Genomic DNA, 27,572 nt, shown 5'->3' on the forward strand with positions numbered 1-27,572 from the left:
TTAATAGTATTATTAATAATAATAATAACAACCATCATCATATGAATAATGCTAATAAATAATAATTGAAGCAGTGGGTGTTGAGCAGGATCATGGGGGCAGTAGGTGGTTTGCAGTCACAGATCCAGATTTTGCAGCACCAGGGGCACAAATACCAGCAGAAAGCGACAGGAAGTGAGAGGAGAGAGACGAGAAAACACAAAACTACGGGAAAGCGTTTTGGCTCTTGTGAAATCATTGTCTTTTTTGGGATTTTCGAACATGCTGTAAATTAATAACAGAGGGCTGGAGATGGTCTCATCAGCATAGAAGTGTATATTGAAGTGTTGATTTGGAAAATAATTTTAATTTATGTATATAGCAAATAACGGATGACCTAATATTGATCCTTGTGGAACACCTTCATTAAAAGCCTTCAGTAAACTGCAGTAAGTTTTTTGCATTAATGTAAACACAGCTTAAGACTTTGGCAGTTGTAACAGTATGGAAAGAAGACAAAATGAAACCAGTACAAATCAAATCATTTGGCATAAATCACACATTTTATTTGATATTTCTTAAACATACATCGGGTTTGTCCCATCATTGTAACATTATAGACCAGTGTCCCATTGTAAAATTTCAATGAATCTTAGAAAGATAAAAACCAAGTGTGGTGTTTGTGGGACAATTGTGATTAAACAAGAGAATGCAAACAGTTTTCTGAACAGTTCAGTAATGTTATTACTTATATACCACGGCAAATAAAAAAAAATAAAAAAAAAATTCTAAATATCCCGAACATAAAGCATCAGTGAACCCCTGTGACTTCATCTTTGAACATGACTTCTTCCTTTCCATGTGCTGGAGTTAAATTTTCTGATTCATTTTTTGTAGACATTTCAGAAATTCCTAATCTTACGTGTTTTAATATAAAGCTGCAAGTGATGCCAACAATTCCCTGTCTCTTAACTAAACAGTGACACTACAATAACATATTTATAGTAACATAACAATAACTAAAAGAGAATGGTGATTTACCAGTTAGTAATTTTGGCCAAAAATCCATTTCCTGATCACAAAAATCAATGGGAAACGTACCCCAGAACCAAATAGTTCAGCCTTATTTGTCATTAATGTCAGTGTGAACATAATGATTCTACTTAGTCTGGTCCCGTTTAAAACATTGTGCTGTACAGCACTGGCTTGCACAAGTTGAACATACAATGTAGGTAAAATAAAGGAATTAAGAAAAAAGGAATCCGCGATCAAGGTTAAAAGGGCTTAAAGGAAAGCAATAATAATGACGAGTGGATGGACAAGCATCAATATCACAATATAAAAAGTAATCAAAATAAAACAGAACTGATAAAATTCACATAATTAGCTCCTTATTGTATGAAAATCTGATTTAACTGGAAAGAGTCACAGAATGGCCTTTAAGAATGATATGTATCTCTATATTTTACATTCTATCATAAGAGACTCTTCTCTCATGCTGCTCTGTGACGATGGAGGTCCAAACAAACAAAACAAAACATATGTTTTGATTTTCCCTTTTAAACGTGTCGTTACAATTCCTAGTAAACATACTTAGTGCCAACGGCAAACCGGAAAACAGATTTAGTAAATTAGCCAACTCGGTTCATATGGATACTGCTAACGATTAAGCAAAGAGAGAGCAATTTACGTCAATTACCAAAACCTATACATCACCAAAACAAAGCAAGCGTGTGTCTGAGCTTTAGTAGATGGCAATTCTGAAAAGATACATTAGTAAAAAGCAGTTATGTGATATATTGGTCATTGTGCCAAAAGGCGAAAACAACAACTATAGCTCATGAGTTCTCAGTATGTGCAATATTCAAATGAAAAAACTCTCACTACATGATAACTGGAAGTTTCACATATTTGACCAGCCCATTAAAAATGAATCCACTGGAACAACTGGCTCCTCTGAAAACCACGTCTATTTAAAATATACTGATCTAAAAAAACTCAGAGTAATAAAACATGCTGGGGATGGGAAGATGCCATAATGAACACCACACTCTCTCACTACAAAATGATATTGTCAAGACTTGAAGTCCCCCCCCCCAACATGTTCAATAATCTTCAGTCCAGCAGCGACAAAATGTAAACAACACACTGAGAGGGCGGCGCTCTAGCTATTGTGGGCAGGGATTGGCTGCGGGATTTGATGGATACTTGGTAGGAGGGGTCTTGTCAGCTGACTGATGTAGGCTGGAGGGTGTTTGTAGTCAAAGATCGTCCTCTCAACTGGAACACAAATTACATGTGGATTAATATTTGGATAAAACCCCTACCAGAAAATACACAGAACATTTTGTTCCATTTTAGATCCTTAAAACTGGAGATCATGAAAGTTAGACTTAATTAAACACAGTAACAGTACTGTGATTTATACTAATGTACATGTATTTCCTGGCAGTAGCTCTACTCCCCTGTTTTTTGATGTATGTTGATGAACACTTCCTGCAGATGTTCGGTAAGAGATGTCCTGCTAACTACTATACAAACACAACAAACACAGCCTAGAAACGTTGTGAGCACATGATAGTGGAGGTTTGTAGGATGTAATCAACATTCGCACAAAGAAAAGAGAAAACGCAGGGAAAAGCAAGATGCTCGTGTGTGGGGGTGGAGAGGAGGCGGCGTTCCACCTTACTTGGTGGGCACGGTGGGCGAGCCGGAGCGGTGGAAGTGGATGTTCTGCCACTTGCTGTCGCGGCGGTGCCAGATGCGGGTCTCCTCTGACTGCATGGTGCGAGGCATGCCGTTGCTGTCGATGTACTGGGTGAGGCGGATGTAGGCAATGCAGGCGGCCTCATCCCCGATCAGGTGGACGTGGGGGTTGAGAAGGATGGTGTGGATTGGCTGCTTCCCCTTAGACAGAGCTGCAGGGGAAGAGACATGGAGGATGGAGACATGGGTGGAACAGGAAACTGAGGAGACTCTACAAGTCTATTAAGGAGAAATTCTGACTGCTAATGACTTGCTGTGATAGCTCCCTCGAGGATTATTTCTGAGGTGTAACTGAACGGTTTCCCTCACATCAGCAGGGTCTGAACGGAATTGCAACAACGAGTCAGGGGCACGCTCACTTCTTTCTAAACGTCTGTTTATATTATGTGTTTATGATAAAAACAAATAAATATCGGCTTATGTATCATTATCCGATTTTTGTAAATGCCCAAATATCAACATCAGTATCAGCCTCAACAAGCCAGTATGGGTCGGGCTTTACGTTTTCCTCACCACCTTCACTGCCGCGACAGATGGGGCAACATGACTTTGACCTGCCCTGCTAACTCTAGCTGTGTGCATAGTTTTCCTTTGCGACAACGGATTATCGTCAACACTTCAGGTGCACTCTTTTTCAGTTTCCCCTCCAATTTAAGTGGTTAAAGTCTTGGTTTGTTTACAAGCTGTCTGAATTGTTGTAACTGCTTGTGTCTTGTGAGAACATTGGTATTCTAACCAAAAAACAAAGACCCAACTTATAGTAAACCACAGTTATCCGTTAAGAAAAGCATAAAAATATTTTCCTTTATCCCCATTACATAAACTGTTTATCAGAGTTAGTTCTCATCAAAGCATACTGAGCTATATTAGATAACAAATGGATGTCACCTCGAGCTTTTAGTAGCTTACATAGTTAGACTACATAGTTAATCAAATAATCATGAAAATATTCAACGGATCAATCCACAATGCTAAAAACTTGCAGCTGTACATTAAAAGGCTTCTCTCTAAAGATGTACTGAATGACAACTGCACGGGTTTATCCTGCTCACTTTGTTGCAGTTCAGCAAACAATAAAATGAAACTATTGTTACCTCTGCCAAGACGGTTATGTTTTCAGTAACAGTTATTGGTGTGTTTCAGATACATTTCAAGAACATGCTGAGAGTGTTCAATTACATTTGGTGGAGAGTTACAGTATGGAATAATGTACCAGTCATCCCTTGTTATTACATTCAAGGATTTCAGCATTTTGTAAGATTGGCATTTTTGAATATATATTTTTGTCTATGGCTTTGGAAGTAGATTGAGATTCACCTCAAGCACCTTTTAAAATAAATGAGGACTGTGGACAAGTTCTAATTCTGTGCTCCTGTGATAACTATTCTGTTATCTCTTGGTTTTTGCTCAGCTCACCCAAATTACAAAAACCCTCACTGAGCCCCACTAGCAGTGCCTTTAGTGGTCTCTAACTATGCAGATAAGTTCAGTTTGTCTTTTTGAAAGTCATGGTTTTGACACTGTGAGGACCACAAATGAAATTCCATTTACCCTCGCTGTACTGAAGTGGGAAAATAAATAAATAAATAAATACATAAAATCACTAGAGGTAAGTGAGAAAAAACTGCCTCTTTAAACAGTAAACTTTGCTCTAGTACTATCGATGTCAAGCTTAGAATTCTTTTGCATTATCGTCACAATCTAAAAAAATATATGCCTCGTTTGTGACAACTGCTAAGCTTCATCGTATTATCAGAGACAGAAATTCTTTACCATTCTCAAAGTAGAAGCGGTGGAAGTCGGTGCCCTCCACCAAGTTGCCCAAGGCCTCAGGCTCAAAGGATGTGAGGCCAGGATCACATATCTTCCTGAAATAGTGCACCCAGAGATCAGGTTACATTCATGCAAAGGTTTAAAATATTTGGTATTACATGAGGAAACCTGTCAGATATTTGAGGTGCTGAACTAACGTGTAGGCCTCAAAGTCTCCATTGTTGATGGCCTCAATCAGCTGCTCTGTGACTTTAATGATCTCCTGCTTACGAGCTGAGAGACACAGACAATGTTAGATTAGATTTGCAGACAAAAGCCCTGATGAATATCAACAAAAGCACAAATTAAGGTTAAAGAGTAATGGACCAATGTGGAACATGAGGACGACACAGATCCAAAATCACAACATCAGGACATTCAGGGTCACATCATTTTCAAAACCACAAATAATCAGAAACTGTCGCATAGATGTGAATGAAGGAAAGACTGGTAGGAAGTTGGTCAGCATGGTTCAACATGGACAACATCAAAATTACCTTTCATGCTAAGTAGGTAAGCTAGGAGACAATGAATGGAAAGAATAAGTCCTGTTGTTGCGGCACCCACTACTGACAGTTACAATATGAAGATGAATGGTAGTCAACGTTAAGGAATGAAAAGTTTCCATATACACACACACACACACACACACACACACACACACACACACACACACACACACACACACACACACACACACACACACACACACACGTTTGCTGGTCCCAACAAGGTCGATGTTTATACCGGAAAAGGCCCCAAAGAGATTACAAAAATGCGTACACGCACGCACACAGTAAACTAAATTCATTTTACCTTCCAAAGCTTCAAGTCCACTGTTGTTCCCAGCGAGCTGAACACTTACAGTCAGCGGCTGTTTGTGCTGTGCACTGATTCCCTCAACTGACACTAAAACCAAAAAACTAACTGCTGAAAGGTGAAACATGTTCCCTTCTGAACTTCCCCTCTTTGATCAGGACCAAAACTAGCAGCTCCAGCTTCAGCCGACGGGTTATACTGTAGCAGAAGACGACACTCTACACATTCTGATGAGAGAAAAACCCAGAAAGCCCTGCTCTGATTGGCTGGTTTTGTAGAAAGTCTGACACAGCTAGAACACTGTTCATCTTTTGCACTCATGGTGGACTTTACACTGCAATATCAAACACTATGCTGTCTAGGTCTACAGAGATAATCTCGGTAAGTTTGCAAAACTGTACAAATATTTGCCAGTGACTGACATTTCATCACACACAATTGAAAAGTAGTTTGGGGTTCAATGTCTTGCTCAGGGATGCTTCAACAGAAGGGAAAAGGGATCAAACTACCACCTATTCTACTACCTGAGTTGCGGCCAACACTAGACTGGTTGTCTATAGGAAGCATTTTCCATGAAGTGAGCCAGTATGCCTGGTATGAACCAGTACGTCCGTATTTTCACATGATCTAGTTAGGTACAGTTTTGAAGTATCCACAGATAACTTGATTATTTAGTGCCAAGTTTTCGCACTTGACAGTTTTGATACTCAAAAAAGTATTGAGGTTTGATTGTGTAAAGCCCCTTCCAACATGAGAGATTTAATACTTTTTATTCTTCTACAGTTACTTGGCAGGTGCAGTTTCTAGTTACGTTGTAGGTTTAACTTGCCAACAATAAGCTAAACATTTATGGTGAACTGTCAGAGTTTATACTAGCCAGTGTGAAGAACTAGAATGTGTTAGATGTAATTTAATACGCACTTAATTATGCAAATCTTTATTTTTTTAATATTTTGTCATTTCCCCGATATGGCTTAACTGGGCATCAAAACTTTTTTCTTCATTTCAGTCCTTATGCAGCAGTAATATAACCATTTCTTCTTGGTTTTCTACACGTGAAGGAAAGCAGGGTTGCTCTGCACTAGAAATACTTTTGAGAAACTGAGCACTTTTCCCATCGCTTTGCTTAAACCCCAAAACATGTGGAAACAATGCAGAAAAATGCACAATAATGTTGATACAGTAGAGGAAGAGTTTGCTGTTTACACTTGACACTATGTGAGAAGAAAAAAAATACAATCTTGACTGATAGTTACTCTCAATTTACTCCTCGATCAATGTTATTTTTAAAGCAGGAAGGTTTTTGACTGAATGGACGGCGGTATTTACAAGAGTCACTGCATATGAAAAGCCCCGGCAGTTGAATACTGTACTGCTGTCAGTATCGGAGTGGAAATAATGCTCTTTGAACTGATGTCAGCTGTATAATAGTCTCTTCCTCTGGGATCTCTTATTAGAGCATGGAGATGGAGGCCTGGCATACTTACCCCCCCACCACACACACACACACACACACACACACACACACACACACACACACACACACACACACACACACACACACACACACACACACAGATGTAGCAGATGGTGATAAGTACAAAGAAACTAAGCAGATAAAGTGATCCCTGGCAGCGGCAGAGCTGTCGGGCCAAAAGACATAAAGCACAGAGCCAGTTACTGCGACAGCGGGGAGAAGTGATGGTTAGATGATTCTAAATACGTGTCTCATGTACTGTGCTGCTACTTTCCTCGGGTCTTATGTGCATTAATGTTGGTTCCTGTACAGACCATGTATCGATACTATTGCCAGTACAATAACGGATTTCCTGCACCAAAAACTAAGACCATACCTTTCTTTAACAATTGTAAACATGTATTTCTACAAAATATTTTACCTAACAAAAGAGGTCAGAGCTCTCAAATGTTATGTGTTGTCTAAACAAGTAACCTCACAAGAACCTTGCCTACATAAAAGTCAAAAATTGAACAAGAATACAAATGTGGCCAGACAGTCAATGTCAGCGTTCAGTGCCTGACAGTTTTTCATACTTTGTATTACAAGCATATTTTGATTTGTACCAAAAAGTAGGAAAGCCTGATACCCAGCACCGGTGCAGAGCAGTCCATCTTTTCTTTATTAAGTTACTCAGCATTTCTAAAACTGTAAATCATAACAGGTCAAGGCCATGGGTTTAATTTAACTGCTAGGAGTCTGTGAAATGTGCACCATGTAACAACTGTCATTTAACATGAAGCATAGTATTCAGTTAAGTATATATAGTACATCTTGATATGAAAGTAAACTTGAAACTTTACCTTACAAAAGTTACTCAGCAAGCCTCAATAAACTACTCAAAAAAAGCACAGAGCACACAAAGAAAATAATTATCACTAATAACCTCAAAGGAAAAAAAAAATCTGTTTCACCGCTCCACCTCTTCAGGTCTCTTAAAGTCCTTCAAAGGAAACAATCTGAGAAGGGAGACAAAAAAAATCACTCCCATAATCTAAACTAAGGCCATCACCTGTGAGGAAGAGTTACAAAGAAACCCTGCCCTTTGATCTTAAGGGGTCACAGGCCAAAAACGTTGAGAACCACTAACCCCACTAATTCCACTCAAGAGAAGTCAGGGTGTCATGACAGCTTCTGACCTGTGAGGCTGCTATAAGACACCGGTTCTGCACTCAGCCATAGCTGATAAGGTGTGGCTCAGTTGACATACCAGTCCTACAGAGGTCTCTTTATCCTGAATAGTCTGTCCAAGTGCCACATGAACTTACCTAAGTTTGTGGTAACTTTTTTGAAAGGAGACCTGTTGCGCTGAAACACCTGAGGGCTGATTTAAGGTGAGCTCTGAATCCGAAGCTGAAACCAGAATCCTGTCTTCTCTCTTTCTTTTGTTTTTACTGGAGTGATTACAGCATCAAACAGACCAAAATCAAGCGCTTCCTTAAATAAAACACTAATTAAGTCTAATTAGGAGCTGAACGTTTGCCTGGAAGAACTAATTGTATGAACAGATTAAAGTGGCATGTAAGTGTGTTTTAGGAAAACTTGTTACATTCACCATGTTCTTATATTTAGAATTCTCTACAAACTAAATTGATGAGAGGGACAGACCTGTTGTTTGAGTTACATACAGAAAATCGGAATTTGGAGATCAAAAGTTTCCACAATTCATTTAAAAAAAGAAGAAGCAGCTAAATTAATATTCAATATTCACCTTATTAGGGTGACTCAATTTATTCAGAAGTCTGATGTATTTTTTTTTTTTTTTTTTTTTTTTAAAAAAAAATCAAAACTCTTCTGGTATGACAACTTACATAGTTCACCAGTTATTAGGACAATTCCTACAACAGCTGCCTCAGGTTTTTTAATACAAATCTGTCCATGGAAACACCCTTGGTTTTCCTTGACAGTGTAACCTACTGTATAATATTCTCCCATCCATCTCCACAGCCCTCACTAAAACACCTCTCATATACGTCATGAACCACTTTGATTCAGCAAAGACAGGTTTTTTTGGCATCTCTCATAATATCTCTTCTTTTTCTGTGATGGTACGGCTCCGCTCTGATGTGATGCTGTGAACAGCTGTGGTAATATTTTGTTATCGTTTCGGTTCGCAATATAAACAACTTTGGTCTGCTCATGAAATTCTTTTTACACGTTTGTGAGATTTTTGCAAATGAAACCTGTCCTCAAACTGAGTAGAAAAAGCAGCATTATATGGCCGTTTTATGAGATTTGATCATCAGCATAATTCTCTCTCCCAAACGCACATCTACTCATGAACAGGTGGTATTCAACAAACTTCAACGAGTGATTTACGACTAGTTTGTACAGTTAAGAGAGTTTGGTGAATCTGACTTGAAACACTCTTATGAGCAACCCTCACAAAAAAAGTGAGAGAGGTTTGGGATAAGAATACTAAAACAATCTTGCTTGAGACTAAATGGTTTAAGTGTTTTCTGTTTCATGAAAGGCAAGTGCATGCTCAGCCCAGACAAAGGGGAAAGCCATTATCACTGCAGAATGGAATATATTTGCTAATGTTTCATAACTCATCTGGAAAGTGAGAAAATTTGAAAATTGTCTGTTATTTGTTTTAATTCAAATAATATTGTATGTTGTCTGCCACAATTGCCTAACTAGGGTGATGAACATGCATTCAATTTCAAGTCAAGTTCAAAGTTAACAAACTCACTTTAATTCCATTTTTCACAATTTACATTTCTACTTCATGTGAATATTGCTTATATTGTATATCAGAAGGAGCTGAAGCTCACAGCTTCCCCCTGGGAAATGGAACTTACACTGGGAGTCGGTGGGGCCCTTGCTGGGCAGGGGTGCCCCATGCTGGGGGCTGGGCCCCTGCGTGGGGGTGTGATGGGGGCCACATTGGCATATGGTAGGATGGTCAGAGAAACAGACCAGAAAGGAAGATGTGAAGAAGAGAAGCAAGTAGGCAGCCACCAGTGCCCACTGGATGTACTGGCAGCACTCCTCACCACTGGGCCAAATGCTAGGAGAGTACCAGCAGGAGGAGGAGGAGGAGGAGGAGGAGGAAGAGGAGGAGGAGGAATGGGGTCGAGATGAGGAGTGGTCTAAGTGCTTCAGGTGGTAGATTTGGGGACTGGAGGATGGAGGTTGTGCTGAGATGAATGGATCGGAGGATGGAAGGAAATGTAGATCGGCGTATGGACACAATAGGAATGAGAGGAAAAATGAAATGGAGAAAAGGAAAACATGAAATGAAGAATACATGAAAAGCAAGCAGGAAATGACAAGTCGCTCAAAGAGATCAATTCCTTCACCAGCTGAGAACAAATCAGTTTGGACGGAGTGAAAATGTTCAGGTGAACAGAATAACAGTGATGTGAGATGATCCCTTTCCTCAGGTGAGTGTTGAAGATACAGGAGCCTCATAGGTAAGTATTAAAGGATCAGTCCAACAGTTTCGGAAAGAGTTATGAAAAGATTTACATCAGTTTCAGTACAGAGAGAGGTCTATAGGAATGTATTTATAATAGCTTAGCTCAGACTCACAACTTCTACAGTGCTACATGCAGCAATAAGGTCTGGTTACATCCCCTATCACCACTATTAAATCAGCATGAATTGAATTTTTGGCCACTTGGGGGCAGGAGAACAAGCTATTTATTATCATATAATAGACATATTATCATCTTAATCATTTGTTACCATGCAGAAAACGTTGTGTTTTCAGCTTGTTGTTTAGTTCATCTGCCCCCAAAGGAACAAAAAAAAAAAAAAAAAAAAAAAGCATATTTAGCATATTTTCCAATCCTTCATCAATCAAATACTTCCTCTCTATGAAGGTCATCATTTCACCTTTCAACCAAGTTCCCAAAGAGAAGAAGCTAGCCACTTTACTAAATCTATTTAGTGTGGAGGAAATTAGACATTCTTAGGACATAGCCACCAACCATCTATCATAAATGTAGGTGCAAATGAATTATATTCAAGAAACAGGATAAAGTATTTGCCCTCATAGCAATTCCTGCACTTATCTTATCACTGATAACTTCTCCACGAAGGGAACACTTTAAAAAAAAAAAAAAACACACAAATGATGTCTTAAATTCTTCCCCTAATTTCACAAAGATTTCTAAACCTCCCCGTAGGCTGAAAGAGCACTAATGCAACACAGAGGAACAGCTGTATTACAGTAGGATGTGAAAAAAATAAGAGCGGAAAGAAGTGAACAGAAAATGGTAATCTTTTGAAGAAACAAAACACACGCTACTGAACACTAACGTAAGTAGAGCAATTTCAAAGCTTCGCTAAATAAGGTTACTGGAGCACTGAGGAACGACGACATGACCACCATGAATAACAATGGAGGCCATTACAAAGGGCCCTTGCATGTCCCTTAATGGGTCTGTGTATTTACTGGAAGTATGGACGCACATATGCTGGCACACACATACTGCAGAGAAGGAAATGAACATGAGGAGCCCCAGGAATGACAAAATGCTAAAATGACAAACCGCTTTGTAAAATGTTAATAATGTGGAAAATTTCAAATCTAATTTGTCTGACAGATTCTCCGTTCTATCAAAGGTCAGAAGACACAGAGACACAATCACAAATCAATCACAGCCTTCAGACAATGAGAAAAGATGTCTAAAATATTCACTTCCCTGAATGGAAGCTCAAAGGTCCTGCCCCTTCTTTCTTTTTGTTTTTATTCTTCTGTTGTTTTGCTACTAGTTGATTAACTACAGCCTTTGATCTGCTGGGGATCAGGTGTCTGTCTGCTTATTCTTCCGCTTTGTGGCCACTTCCTATAGTTCATCGAGACTGCAGCCAACATGGCAGTCCTAAACTCTGCCTGAAGGCTATTTTGGTTGCAGTTTTGATATCTTGCCATCGAATTAAAACCTGAGTAGTGATGATTGAAACTTGTGCACTCTGCAGATTGTTAGCTACTCAGCGGTATTCTAAATATCTGCCTGATCATCTAGCTGTTTACAATATAGGTGTTAATCTAGAGACATGCCATTTAGTAAAAAGTATCTCACAATACAATTACAAATATTGCAAGTTTGCACTTCTTGTGAGTAGAAAGGGTTCTAGTCAGCTGTTCAAAAGTGAGTCAAGTTAAGGCTGGAATAACAACTGGGCCAAGTGAGTACCTGCCCTAGGGCCCCAAAAATGGGTACATATGGGTGCTTTCAGGCCCTGAGGGTCTTGGTCCCACATGAGGTTTTCATGTGGGAGGCAATGAGGTCAAAATCTGGGTTCATAATACCAATGCTGTAGATGTTTTCCATTCACAAAATAATCCATTTCATGAGTTCACCATGTAAGTTCGCTGACTGAAATAAATTAACACAAATAGAGGGTCTATAGGGGCCCACAGCAAGGCCCCCAGTAGGTCAGTCCAGCCATGGTTTAAATACATGGTACTTGCCATTACATGCAAAATGAAGCAATATGGACCATGAGAAATGAAACTGACAGTTGAAGAAAATGAATAATACGACATGCAATGCATTCATGCAGCAGAGTGCTGTCAAAAACATGGTTAGCCCAAAGCTAGTAATAATATGAGCCAGTCACCCAAAGAAAAAAAAAAGGTGACCTTAAACTCTGAAGTAAAAATTTAAAAGGCAGCACTTGTTTAAAAGTTTAGAAGATAGAATTTGAATGTGTTGCACGGGAGTAATCCTGCTAACAGAAGGGTGGATGGTATTCGTTAGTCTGAAACTCCCTACCTCTTACGTCCTCATCCTCGATGGTAGTGTTGGCACTCTCACTGGACTCCTGTCAAACAACAAATAAAAGACCTGTGAGTATAACCAGCCAGACATAAAAGCACGAACAAGCTGAGGACACAGGATATTTGAGTTCCACTGAGATCAGTACTCCCCAGTGTTCATTCATCTGCTTCAGCACCTGTTAACTTGGGTTCAGACTAGTAGTTCTCACTTTCTAGTCAGAACTACTACATTAAGTACAGTAAGTCAAAGTCGACCTGGAAGTTGGTCTGTAAACTGAAATGGATGTTTAATTTTAGAAACACTGCCATGTTCTCAGTTCTGAGTAGATAACTTAGTGAATAACATCTTATTATTCAGTGTGAAAAACAGATGCACTTCTCTCTTGTCCAGGTGCGGAGTCTGAAAACTGTACGGTGATATCTGGTACAGAGGTACCTGATGAAAAGCCAAATAGCCAATTTGGGTTTGAACCACTATACTTTCATTGAATGTAATGGAGTTAAAAAATCTTTAGAGAGAACATTGTACAGTGTTGACAGTAATGATGACAAATTGATATCTTGTGTTGCATGACACATTACTTGTACAATGTTCCTTGTGGATGAACAAATATCTGATTCAACAAAAAAAAAAAACGCACGCACGCACAAAACAAAAAAACAAACTGAATTTTGGTAAAAGTGGTGAATTAAGCAAACAGCTGCACAGTTCTCATGTATGATTGTACAACACTCTATGCACAAAAAGCACATTATACTACATTATGAGCTACAACACCATCATGTCACTGCACAAAGAAAAAAAAATACAAGCATGCATAAATTTTCCTTCTTAAGGATTATACATTATAATGTAGTTCCACACATCTGCACAAGCAAATCACGTAGACACAGTAGATGGACTTGGGGCTATTCTGTTAAGGATTTGGCTTGGAACAGCTTTGGTATCCACAGTATTACACGGTCTTTGTTATGTTCCAGCAGCATGCATAATCCCTTTGTCACACAATTGTACAACTGACTATGATGTTATAATGACAATGACAGCACAAGATCACACTCACTCTTTTGTTTCTGAAATATCTGAAGATCTTGCATGACAGTCGTATAGATATCCAGAATAGTAAGCAATACAACAAACTGTAAAAATAGATGACCAAAATTTAGCTAAAGAATAACGTGCAACAGTTAATAACAGCATGCAATATTTGACAGAATCCATAGTCCCTTGCTTTTTCATTTGACATGTAGAGTGTCAAGAACATCCACTGGCACACAAACATTTTAGAAGCAAAATTAAGGATCTACTCTAAATGGCGCACATGTCAGCAGCAAACTACAGCCTCAGAATAGTATCTGATCAGCCATATACCTTGTTTCCGTCAGCTGGGTTGTGGATAACAGTGGTTTGAGGCTCCTGATTTGAGAGGGCGAACAGTATAAAGAGAGGTCCGTGCAGAAAAAAAAAGTTAGTTAGGAAGAAAGTTTGACACAGTGTTTTGCAAGAAAGAAAAAGAAAAAAATAAAAGTGGTAAAGGAAGTACGGGAAACTGACATATTTGCCATGGGGGGGGGGGGGGGGGTACTGATTTGGTACTAAAAACAGAATCACTACAGCATACTGCAAGACTGTTACAGACAGATGGGATGTTATAAGTTGTGACAAGTCCCTGAACATCGAGTAAAGAATATCAAGTCTTTCACCACCGATGATCAATTTTTACCAAGCACTGACAAGATGACAATAAACCTACATCAAACACAGAGACCATGCTAATAGACTTCATAATTGCCTTTTCTGGCAAACAGCAATAGAATAAAAACATTTTTTCTAAAGCTAAAAACAACCAGGAAAGGTTTTGATGTAAGGCAGATATTTGACCAATTATATACAACTTTACAGTTACATCAAACGAAAATCTATACAACTCTAAAAAGTTTAAAGAAATCCGAAAGGTAACAGAAGCACGTTGTCAGGATGAATTTACCACTCACAAGTACAGTACTTGCTATTGCAAAACTGTTTGCTGTACACTGGTGCTGTATCACTGTGTCCTAGATGACATGTGTAACATGACATCTATTGACTAAAGCCCCTTAAGAATAAGGCTGGTTGTTTTGCAGATGAACTGTCTCAGTGATGGTCATGTTTTCTGACAGAAGCGCACAGTCCCAGGACCAGGGTTCCAGAAGTAAAGGTCTTGATCATTTCCTGCGTAAACAATGATTATTGCTTTGTGTTGTACTGTACTGTTTAGCTGATAGGCATTTCCTAGGTTTAGATAGGTATGGAACCCTGTTGGGTGAATCAGTGGTACAGACCTAAATGTTTGAAGGAAAAGTTCATCAACATTTTGGGACATGCACTTATTTGCTTTTTTTTCCAACAGTGAGAGGAGAAAATTGATATCAAACTCATGTCTGTGTCAGCTCACCAATTAATCTACTTTATCTCCTTTGTTCAATCTGTACACAAACAGAAAGTCTTGACAAACTACAGTTTATCCATCAACCCAGAAACTTTTGTGATAGCCTCACAAATGGTACCAAACCTGGCTAACTCCCTTTGACAACTTTACATTTCCATTTGTGTATGGACTAAAGAAACAAAATATAATGTCAATTACTGGGCTGTAAATGTGTTACCAGGAATTTATTTATTTTTTTTTTTAAACTTTCTCCCTGCTTCTAGTCTTTATGCTAAGATAGGCTAATCATCTCCAGCTACAGCTATGTACTTAACACACACTAATGAAGTTGGCATCATTTTTGTTTTATCTTTTGTACAAACAAAAACAAAACTATTCAAAGAATTTCCAATAATGCGAAACATCTAGACGCTAAGCTTAATTTCTGTGACATGCTGTGCTAACAGTGAGTGCAAGCAACAGATTATGCTTTGTAGAAATCTATTCAATTCACCTTCAAATTCTGAGTTATTGAGTTTATTATTAGAAATTTTGAAATGGATATTTACAACAGTACAAAATACTTCAAAAACAAGTGGCTCCTCCAACTTTGGACCTCTACAAGTCTCAGCCCAATAACAAGCCAGTGTTGTCTCCAGTTTAGTTGACAACAAAGGCTTGACCTGTGGCAACAGTATATTAGCCACAGCTGACATGCAATGGCCCCAGTATTGCCATTACAGGCATCATCAACAACAAAGGAGAAGCCCATGTACAGCAATGTGGCAATGCAATAAAGCAAACCAGAAGTGCCTGTAGACAGCTCATGTTATACATCCACTGAAGACAACTGTGGTTCTTAAGCTTTATTGGGGGAAAAATACAATCACCATCAACAATAAAGTGAGAAAGGTGTGGAATTCAACAGAGCTGTGTAATCAGGACAGATCTCACTGCAAGTATGGACAGATGGATAGTCAGCCAGACAGACAGTCATGCAAACACACAGGCAGCAAGGCAGGCAGACAGTGTACCAGAGAAGGAGTGGGGACAGGCTCTTTGGGGCTGGTGACCACATTGGCCTTGTTGTTGATCTGGAGGGACAGAGTGGACAGACAGGTAGACAGACGGGACAGGGCAGAAGTGACAAGGCTTAGTGTCCAAACACTAACACAAGTAGCTGCTGTAGAGGGAAAAGTGGAACACTGTGCACACGGGTGCCTGTCAGGGAGTCAAATCTCTATGATACATCCATCACAGAAAACTTCAGCATTTTTTAGTTTCAACAGGGTAAGCAAATAAACCACCTTTACTCACACTCAATGGTTTACCAAAAAAAAAAAAAATTCACCACACTTTATAAAGGGACGAGTTAATAAATCAAGTTGGAGCATTCTTATCAGAGGCCTGTCTGCTTACAGAATTAGATGGAGACTGGCAGACAGACAGTCTGGAGTGAAAAAAGTGACCCATTTACTCTGTAGAAGAATAATGAATTAGATAAAACTCTGCACTGACTTCTCTACTGAGTGCTGCTTATTGCATGTAACACAGTAAAATCCAAGTATGTTATTCTGTTGTCTAGTTGCCATATCCTGCTGACTCTGATGACGCTTCTTATGTCTGTGAGACCTGGATAAGGCACCTGAGATAATACGGTATTTCCCAAGATACTGATGCTTAATGTCTGCTTCTCTATTGTGGCACATGAAATTACACTGAATTTCTCATTTGATCTTGTGGGTTTATGAACTAGCAGAGGATCCATGATGTAACGTTTCAGGGGATTACATGCCATATGGCCTGAATATATTTGTCTCAGATATTACACTTTGATAAGACTAAGAATCTACTGTAAAGCCATGCTAGTAGCGCCGTGAAGCCTTGGCACAGTGGTGCTTTCAGCTAATTAATAACATCAATATGCTGACATGCTCATAATGACAATACTAAATGCTGATTTATAAAAAGTAATGTTTACCATATTTTCCATCTTAGTTTAGCATGTTAGCATGCTAGCATTAGCTAATATACACTAAACACAAACTACACCTGAGGCTGATGGGAATGTCATTAGTTGTGGAGGTATTTGGAAGTGGAAGTGTTGATGTTTCACGTGATAAATGAAAATTTTAATGAGCTCAAATGAAAAGCTGTAGAGTCACAGAAAAAGTTAGGATTCAACCTTTGTGATCAAAAGTCTGTACTAAATTAAATGGGAATCCATCCATATTTATAGAGATTTCTGACTGGACCAAAGTGGTGAACTGATTGCCATCACACTTTTGTCAAATTCATAGACAAGACCTACAGTAAGTCATTAGGCATTCAACAGTCTCTCTCTCTTTTGTTTCTGCTGCTAATGCTATCTGCGTCACTGCTGCTTATGAGAAAGTTGAACATAGTCGGTGAAGACGCCAATTCACGGGTTAATGCTACAGTTTAAGATGGTAGAAATATTATGTGAAATACTAGTAGGCTATAGGTTATCATACATACTGCCTATAGAATTAAGCAGGTCAAACAGCTTAATTTAAAACAAACAGACTGAAATATATTTACAGATTGTTACTGTGTTACTTGTTTGTTATGTTTTTTTTTTTTTAATTTACAGTTTATTCATTATAATTTAGACAAACAAATACAAACTGAAACAGAACATATACACATTAAGTACAACAAAAGAGAAAGAGAGAGATGTACTGTTACAATGTGCTGTTCTATATTTAGGCCAGAACAGCACATTGTAACATAATTATGCTTTGTTCTGGAAAGTAACCATGGTATGGAAACCCATTTTTCTTTTTTACAGTTTGTGCAAATGTCGACTAACTCAAAACGTGTTAGTAAGCTGTGGGAACTCCTGCTCCTTTTTTTTTTGTTCACCTCTGGAGAAAAGATACAGCTAATAACTGATAAACTTAAGTGTCGATATATTGTCGTTCTTCTAGATGAAGTCTAGAAGTTTTTGTCAATAGCTGAGTGAGTCATGGCGCACTGTAAAATTCTTCACATTGGTTTTCTTGAGTGGGTACATGTGTTGTTGGAAAATCTGAAGAGGTCCATCCTGGAGTAAAGCCCTCACTGGGGTGTGAGCTGGAGGTCAGGACATTGTGTAGCCATTGAAAACACTATGTAACCTCCAGTCCATTTCACAAACCTAGACTTGTAAAGTGTGCACATAGACATGGTCAGTTACAAATGCATGCCAGTTAACACCAGTCAACAGAGGAAAAGGAAATGAATCAGTGGCTTCAATCAGATGTGCTAAAAATCTACTAGGAGTATGCTATGATTGTAAAGCGTTAGCACTGTTTTACCTGTATTACTATAACAAGATGACCACTATAGTTCTATTTTACTCCTGAACAGAAGGTACAAGGAGAAGGGTCAGATTTTGATATTGTCTATTTTGTACTATGCTGAAAAAAGTTTCAATCCTGAAAAAAAGAAATCTAGAGCCTTTAATATCTCTAATGGTTGTTATAAGCCTGGGGACACACTATATGACTCTTAACTTAAGAAACTATTTATAACTATAACTATAACTGAGCTCCTGCACTGGTTATTTATAATAAGATGCCATTCAGACCAGTAAGCCTATACTTTGTGGGTAAAGGCATACCATTGGTATACCCAATAAAAGACCCAATGACAAAGCATCAATATGCATCACTCTTTGTTAAAACTGTTAATGGATGCTGAGATTGATATAGATGCTGCACTAGAAGTTATTTTAAGAATATGTTCTTTTAAGTAAGTAAATGCCTTAAATTCATAATGATTAAATACCTTTGACAAAAGGAGGGACTGATGTCATTGCTTCTGACTTTGGTAAAAGTTTAATTTTAAGACTGACCTCAGACCACTTGTCATTCATTGTCCCATCTCACAGACTATCAGCTGATCAGCTCAACATCTGTGTGTGCAGAGTGACAGCTAGCTGGCCAACTAATATGATTGTTGCTCTTTAACAATATCCGATCCAGGGTTGTAGCAAGGGTTTAAATAAATAAATAAATAAAAAATTGCATAAATCATGAATCCTAGCCAACACCCTCCCCCCAAACCAGATCCCACTCCAATCAGAAAATTTTGACCTGTCACTGAAAAAAGGTTTTAAACTTTTTAATTATTAATGCGATACCTTGAAAGAGGAGCTTTCAGGGTAAGAGGAACTTCTCTCCATACTAAATAGGTGTGGGATGTTTTCACTGTCCGTTCAGTCATGCAGTGCCTCCCCAGCTTTTAGCATTATACAGCATTGTGGTAGAATTTAAATACAGGGGGTTTTCTTCTGTTAACTACCAACGGTACGTGTCTTGCTAACAAGCAGGAGCAAGCTCAGGCCTACCCTCAAATGTTCTGTACTGTCCGTCCTCCTTTTCTACATTGAGCAGCCACAACACAACAAGATAGAAAATTAACCTATGTCTGACCGTACAACCCACACTTACACAGACAGATACACACACACACACACACACACACACACACACACACACACACACACACTCGCATGCATATTTCCATATTTCCAAACCTTATTTTCCATTCAAATAAGGTATTTAGACAACCCAGAAAAATGCAGACAAAGTGACTTTTGCAGAGGCTCATATGCTATAAGAAGATGAACAAAATGACAGACTGTATCAGATAAGCCCACATAATTCCATTAAATAGGTGATCAATAGTGGACTGAAAAATCACTTTAGCATTTTTATTGCTAGTTGATAACATAAAGTAATGATTAACCCCAAATTCAGTTAATAAACAGACACATTTGAAAGCAGTAACAGTGATTTGGTGAACAGTAATTAGCATGACTGAAATTACAAAAAAAACAAAAAGACTGCCAACAACAGGAACTCATCAACAGAAAAAGAAAAACACATTAGTCATTCAGACAGGCTTGAATAAAAAGGAAATGTGTTACAACTGGAAATACCTAAGAACCGGAAATAAAATCAACATGAAACTTTGAAAGAGAGGCAGTCCAAGAAAAATCAGAATAATTCAGAAAATTATTTTGCAGCTCTACTGAGCTTTTTAGCTCATTGTTTTGGTTTCACAACATACTGACTGAAAAGTAAAATCTCACCACTCTCATCAACTTTGCTTCCACCTTTGCTTCTTTTGTCAAAAAGCTCTGATAAACCCACAGTATACTACCTGCTCAGCAGCAAAAAGTCAAATGGACACAGTTAGAGACCAGCTGGTGAACATAGTGGAACATTTAGCAGCTAAAGAGCCAGATATTTTTAAAGGAGTTGCTGGAGACCAAAACAGAGCTGAAAGGAGTGTGAATATTGGAGTTAAATTTATCAGATGGAGAGAAACATGACTTACAATGAATGCTAACGTAGCTGGATGAGTAGGTAGACTGGTAGCCAAGCATGCTAACAGAACAACTTCAAGGCTGTTTGTCTGTCAGCTTGTTCTGAAGTTCTGCCCCCCCAGTGGCCAATGATTACTGAAAGCAGCTTTAAATAACCTCATGTAATCTTAAGGGGTATTAGCATTTCTCAATTTCTCTCCCTTTCTTGTCCCCATTGTTACTTTGTATTATGTGATACCTAAGTACATTTACATACTTTAAGCTCAATAAATGTGCAGATGATGTGTCCTTAAAGACGGAGTAAGTGATTCTGGAGAAAGACTTTTGATATTTGAATTCAACGGCCAAACAAATACACCCCCACCTTCAGTCTTCATGTCCATGGGCAAGTGATTTAACGTTATGGGACAAACAAATGTGACACCAGTACCTGCTTGCTAACTAACCATTTGGGATTAGCTGTCACATACAACAGCAAACAGGACGAAAACAATACTGAACCATTGGCTCTGTGACACATAGCAAAACTACGTTTGACACATCTGTTAAGCAGAAACAGAGCAACGTCCGCATCCGTCTTCATGCCTTTCAACTCTCGGAGATCTCTCCACCATAGTTGGACTGGCCATCCGGACTACTAGGACAAATACCCATGGGCGGGTGGACCTTTACAAAATCCATAAAGCTTTAAAGTTTTTACCAGCCCATCAGTCTATTTACTAGCATCCTCTGTGCGCTTGTCATTCAGGGTGTGTGCTGCTCCCAGCAGATAAGTCCGGGGTTGAATTTCTTTCCCAGTTCAACCGTGCAGGCTCCACCCCTGGAAAGCTTCAAGTTAATACGTCTTCCCACTCGCCTGATCGTAGCCCTTCTTTTTCAATTAATGTTCCTCAGACCTTCCCCTTTTAGGCTGTTAATCGGCTGTCTCTCTTCCTCTGTTACACAGCACTTAACATGTGCAGGAATTACTGTCTCTCTTGCTCCCACTGCCCCCTTTTATCCCATTCGCCCTCCTGTGCATGAGAATGATCGTCCCTAGGTGCTGATTGGCTGGAATTATCGGAACACTGGCTTTTTTTCAGCACACAAACAGACAGCTAGTGGACCATGAGGACATATTCATCGAATTTGACAAAAAATGTATTAGATTAGAATTGCTTACTCTACCTTTAAATCACATAAATTAAATCTGCTTTGATCAGATATTTGATACTGTTTTCTACAGCACAAATAGTCCCAATAAAAACTGTCCACACTGAGGACTGTGGATTAATCTATTGCAACCAGATAATTGTTTCTGGAAACCTATGTTGCTGTTGAGTGTTCAGAGCTTTAGTCACCAAAAACAAACTACCACTCACCTCTATCATAACAGGTTAGTGGCAGGATTTTCACAGGCTCATATTTTTCAAAAACTCTACCATAAAACTGAATATGTTCACATTATTAGGGACCACTACGGTTAGTGAGACTTTTTTTGTGTGTTGAGTGAACTAACCCTTTAAGGAAAAAACTCGAGATGATAGGGTTGGGGGAAAGAGGGAGAGAGAATGTCTTGCTAATCAACATCCTAAACAAGGGTGAAATTGAATGACAGATTTAGAGGTAGAGGGTGGAAAGCGGAGGAGTGCACGCGCGCGCACACACACACACACACACACACACATAGTCTTAGTTAGTTGTGAGGACATTCATTGACGTAATGCATTTCCTAGCCCCTTAACTTAACCTTCACAAATAAATGCCTAACCCCAGCCTAAGCCTATTTCTAACCTGAACCCTAAAATCAAGTCTTAACCCTCAAACGGCCCTTTGAAGTTGTGAGGATCGACCAAAATGTCCTCACAACAATGGTTACAAACCAAAACTTGTCCACACAACTACAGAAAACATGTACACACACACACACACACACACACACACACACACACACACACACACACACACACACACACACACACACACACACACACACACACTCTCCTTGATGGTGTCAATAGAGGAGTTTCATCTTCTGGCAGCTAATTGGAGAATGACAGAGAAATGAAACCCATCTCCCACCCTTGAATCATAATTTAATCATCACTTATTAGTTTCCAACATTTTCCTCAGCTCAGACAACAGATGCTCCTCCTTCTCTAACAAAGATTGACAATGCAGAGGGGGATCATTATTGGAAAATACTGTACGTCATACCCACTTTGGAAAGACTAATTTCCCTGATGCAACTCATGCTTTTATTTTTAACCAAGGCAGTAGCATTGCTTTGGTTCACTGAAAATGCTATAGCATTCGAGGAACTTAAACACTTAAAATAAAGCCAAACCTCCTGAGGCGCAGGGGGATAATACCATACCATAGTATATAGAACAACAGTACAGGACATCTAAGCTTTTTGTACAAGAAATGAAAGCAGTGAAGAAGTGAAATGGAAGCTGAACTTACTTTGACACCATCCGGTTTTTTGTTCAGCAGGCTCTTGGCTGCTGTTGAGAAAAAGAGAACAATGGAAGGAAATCAGTGGCCAGCTGGAATGACAACTTACACACGTACACACGCGCACGCACACACACACACACATGCACTAATGTCTATTCAAGGCTGGCCAATTACTAGCAACCTCGAAGTGGGCCCTGTTAGAATTGGAGTTAGAAGAGAAAAATGCAAATTAAGCAAGGAGATGACATAAAACTTACTGAATCATTAGTCTGTAACATGCAATTAGATTCCTCTGACAACATTATAGGAGACACTGGTAGCAGCGCTGAGCAGTCAGCACATCAGTGTCCAGGAAACAGAGCTCTTTAGCTTCTCTTTCTTTCTCTGCGCACTTTCACTCAAGAACTTGTGTTTTATCTCATACACACTACATAAAAACCTATGAATTGAAGAAGAAAGAGTGAGCTGAGATCATGTGAGAGGTGATTGTTTCCTCAGGTTTGTTGGCCAATGAATGACCACCAACTTTCCAGTCAACATGCAAGGACAGTCAGAGACACAGAGAAGATGATTCTTAGTGGCAGGAAAAGCAGAACAGGGGTGTCACAGTTGTGTGCATCTTCTATGACAGTGAGGGTTTTTATTGGCAGGAGTGATTTTTCAAACCATAGACATGTGCATGTTTATTAACTGATAGCGGCTTTTCAGTGACATCAAGGATCTATTCGCAGCCATACTGGAGGAAAATGTTAAAAGGTATAGGTACAGTATATGGTACTGTAATATCTGAGCTGTAGAGCTCAAACAAAATGATCTCATTAGGTGGAGGTGTTTCTAAACTGTTTTCTTTAGCCATAGCCATGAATCAAAACCAGCATGTGTTTTTATTTGTGTCTTTTTGGGTTCGCCAAAGTTAGGAATGTTCAAATGCTAGACCCTTTAAGGAGATAGGTGTTCACTGCCAGAAAAAAATGGCACAAGAGTGATCTCAGGAGGATTTCCTGGTACATGGTAAATGTGATCAACCAGTTCGATTACCGTTGGTTTTTGTAAATCTCAGTAACTGAAAAACTGACTTAGATTTACAGAAGAATTACAAGGAATTCACAGCAACGAACAAAGATCCTTATTTAAGCCTCTGCATTACCACATCATCAAGTTTTAACAGATCAGTAAGAATCACATTTTATATGCATGACATAATTTATGGAGCTAAATTATTCTAATTAAATCTTAACATCTAAGAACATTGTGAGTGGTGATGGTTATGTTTTTTTTTCTATCAATCCAAATATGTAACTTTTATGGCAAGAAATTAATAAAATATATAGTTTGGGCCTAATAAAACATGTTGCCAGGTTTAATGTAGCAGTAGTCTATACATATAACAAAATTACTATATAAAATGTATTATATACAGATAAATTATCATCCAAATGATCATACAAATGTATAAATAAAACACTTGTGTAATAATATATATACCCGGGTAATAATTTACTGTGTAAACTGTGTGTTTATTTGTAATTTGTGATTGTTGTGTTTTTTATCTATTACCTGAAATATAAAAAATCTTGAGTATGTAGTATGTAGATATATAGATCTGGGCCTACATTTATACAAGTAGTCTATACCTATAACATTACAATATAACATTATACAGATGTACACGATAACAACTATATAGTAAGTTATACAGGTGTGCACAGAATGTATGTACACATATTACAAATTAAATACTGAATTGCACTGTTTGAGGATAACACGTTTTCACTATCACTTGAAAGGTGTCAATCTTAGTTCTATGTTGAAAAATTACATATATATATTTACTATGTATGTAAAAAATTCAATTGAAATATGTAAATCTCGGGTCCATAGTCATTAATTACATATACATGAGTGATTACTATCCAAATTTTACGTAACATATATTATGCAAGTAAATACCTGTACATATAAATCTATACATATACCTATAACAATTAATTTTTTTCAAAAGTATTAAATTGCAAGTTTTGAGGTCTGTTATGTTCTGTAAATTGAAATATGAAAATATCTGGCCTATATTCATAAAATGTAAAGACTTGGATCCATATTCATAAAAACCATTGCAGATGTTAATGTAGCAATAGTTGCTGATCATGTTGCAAATCAGAAATGTTAGTGTTTGACAATAAGAAATGTTCTCAGTTCTTGATGGCTGAAGCCCTTTTCCTCCAATATGGCCACCAATGGATGCACTCTGTCAGCTGAAAGCCCTATACTGGTGCTTTTAGTAGATATGACATGCCTCAGAACCAAACCTGTGTAGTTTGACACTGTGGAAAAAGTGTCATCTACACCAAGGACTCTTACCTTACACATGAGTTACCACACAAGAGGGGGAAGGAAGAAAGACAAAAGTAAACACTAAGGGCATGTTTACACTGATACTAAGCACTAATATTGATTTAAGACTAGAAACTGACAGTTTAGAGATAACAATAAATAAAATGAACATGAATGAAAAAATATAAGCTTGCCTGACATTTTTCATAAAGAGAAACAGTCAGTAGAGAAACAATAAAGAAAAACAACTGTTAGACTCAGTTGGAATGTTTTGCCCTTTAAAGGGGCCTGAAGATGGCACTTTATCGATCTATCTGGTCATTCAGTCTCTAGTAATACCAACTGATAAGATAGGACAGATGGAGCTTAATGGGTTCTAAAGGCCAGGACATTTGAAAAACTGCTGCACTTAAAAGAACAGCATCTTAAACAATAAGTAAATATATAATAAAGACAGAGTTAAAGAGGCGTCAAGGAAAAAAACTCATCAGTCACGGTCTTTTTTTCGAAAAGCACAGCATGTGGGACTGTCTTGTAACAGGTCAATAGTTGAAGCAGGGCCGGTAAGAAATGTGACCATTAGCTGTCACTTGTCATTATAACTGGTTCAGTCCTACCTGAGAAGTTACGAGTGGCAAGCATAGTAGTCAGGATAGCACCCTATGGAGAGAGAAATTGACACAGAAAAACAGAGTACTATGTTTACACAAGCTGAAAGGTTAATAATTAGACATTCTGGTGCCTGGGTTGGACAGATTTTTGGAGCCTTTATCAGCTACGTTGGACCAGGGTTTAGGAAAATAAGAGTTAATCTCTTAACTTCTTCAATAATGCAGCAATTGAAGTATTCTGTCCTAGGGAAAAAAACAGGGATTGACCCATTTTGTAAAGTAGCACCTGTACGACTTACCTTGAGTTTTCTTCTAGCGTTGAATTTCTTCAGGCACTCCACAGTCTCCTGTCTGTGCATCATGGACGCCACAGTGGAGCGTTGCTGTAAACACAAAGATGGTGTTTGGTGTTAGCTGAACTCATGTGAAGTACAATGTGTGAGCTGCATCAAAAACTATTGAGTAAAAGGTGTGTTCACTAGCAGTTTTTTGTTAGAAGCAGAGTGCCTTGATTCAGTGTTGATTGCAAAAAAGTGGATGTGAAATGAGCACGTCCTATAGGACATCCTGGATCTCAACTATGAGTGTATGCGAGTGGGTGTCTGAGACATACGCAGATCCAGGGGTGTTTGAGGGCGTCTGTGGCAGTGACTCTCTTGGCTGGATTAATGGTCAGCATCTTGTTGATCAGGTCTTTTGCCTCTGGAGTCACTGTGTCCCACTCCGGGGAAGGGAACTGTTTGAAGAAAGATGTCACAGAAACATTTATAATGTCCCACCAACCATTTACAGTGTTAATATGCATCTCATTCCTGTGTTATGTCTACATATGATTTAGTAAGATTAATGTACATCAAGTTCTACCATTCTTTATGTTGACTAACATACACACTGTTTCAACTCATTCACTTGGACTGAAACAATTAAGAGGTGTTTTCTTTCTCTTATAAAGGCTAGTGCAGGTGTCTTTCTTTAACATCCAACAACCATTTTAAAGTACTCAGGGCTAGGGCCAGGTATTGACCCTCAAAAGCTTTTGAGTGCCAACCCACTTGAGGTCTGACAAAAGTAATAGTGGTCAAAAACTCCATAGGGTACCTTTAAGCTACCAGAATAAGTAGTTTTGATATCAGTTCCAAAATTCACATATTGTATTGGCATTGATATCAAACATTTTCAAACAAGTTGTGTGTGTGTTTGTGACAAGGTATCACATCCCCAATGTGTCTTTGGTGCAATCACACACTGATGGAAAAAGTTTTTTTTTTTAACTGTTATACATGTTCATGTAAACAGAGTTGCTGGTTCCCAGCGCTTTACACCAATTTCATCAATCAAATCTGCATATGACAACACAACACTTCATAAATGAATTGTACATTCATCCTCTTGCCATCACGTTCTATAGAGATACAGTATATAAATGCAGAGGCTAAATACAGTGTTGTAGTTTAAAAACAAAAAAATCACTGATTAAGACAACTTAGAGGATGTCAGAAATAAAGAGAGACTTCCCTTCACTACCTAGCTTTAAAATGTCAGGAAGAAAACTTGTCCCTTTTGTCAGCTTGTCCTCAGACTCACTAACTTAAGACCCTCTTATCAATACAAAAGACCATCAGGATAACATCAAATCAGCCTAACTTGGCTCTGAAATGCAGCTATACAGAAGCACTCGGTTTCTAAAACCCTTGTTAATAAGAAGCCAAGGTAAACCTCGATGCTTTTTGACCTGTCACACCTGCTTTATTTCTGTTATCTAGTTTTAGGGTACTGTGTTGGTTATGTGCAAAAATACTTAAACACTGAAAATAAA

At 38.5% G+C, this 27,572-nt stretch overlaps 2 protein-coding genes across 6 annotated transcripts in view; both read right to left on the minus strand.

The window, feature by feature from the left end:
* Positions 1–534: 534 nt before the first annotated feature.
* Positions 535–27,572, minus strand: part of LOC120797123 (calcium/calmodulin-dependent protein kinase type II delta chain) — a 113,363-nt gene continuing 86,325 nt past the window's right edge. For 2 of the 5 annotated variants that reach the window (XM_040140432.1, XM_040140431.1), the window contains exons 11-18: positions 26,370–26,492; positions 26,056–26,139; positions 25,763–25,805; positions 22,821–22,858; positions 12,625–12,673; positions 4,716–4,791; positions 4,519–4,613; positions 535–2,897 (exon numbers count right to left, since the gene is read on the minus strand). In XM_040140432.1, coding sequence (XP_039996366.1) covers positions 2,665–2,897; positions 4,519–4,613; positions 4,716–4,791; positions 12,625–12,673; positions 22,821–22,858; positions 25,763–25,805; positions 26,056–26,139; positions 26,370–26,492 — 741 coding nt within the window. In that variant the 3' untranslated portion in view covers positions 535–2,664. Of the gene's footprint in view, positions 2,898–4,518; positions 4,614–4,715; positions 4,792–5,054; positions 5,076–12,624; positions 12,674–14,001; positions 14,047–16,071; positions 16,132–22,820; positions 22,862–25,762; positions 25,806–26,055; positions 26,140–26,369; positions 26,493–27,572 lie in introns of all 5 variants that reach the window. The other 3 variants (XM_040140433.1, XM_040140429.1, XM_040140430.1) reach the window with 3 other exon arrangements.
* On the minus strand, positions 9,599–10,460 carry LOC120797126. Its single transcript, XM_040140437.1, has one exon. The coding sequence runs from the start codon at positions 10,307–10,309 to the stop codon at positions 9,617–9,619; it is 693 nt and encodes a 230-aa protein (XP_039996371.1). The 5' UTR covers positions 10,310–10,460; the 3' UTR covers positions 9,599–9,616.

This window comes from Xiphias gladius, chromosome 12 (genome assembly GCF_016859285.1).
Source record: "Xiphias gladius isolate SHS-SW01 ecotype Sanya breed wild chromosome 12, ASM1685928v1, whole genome shotgun sequence".
Classification (NCBI taxonomy): Eukaryota; Metazoa; Chordata; class Actinopteri; order Istiophoriformes; family Xiphiidae; genus Xiphias; species Xiphias gladius.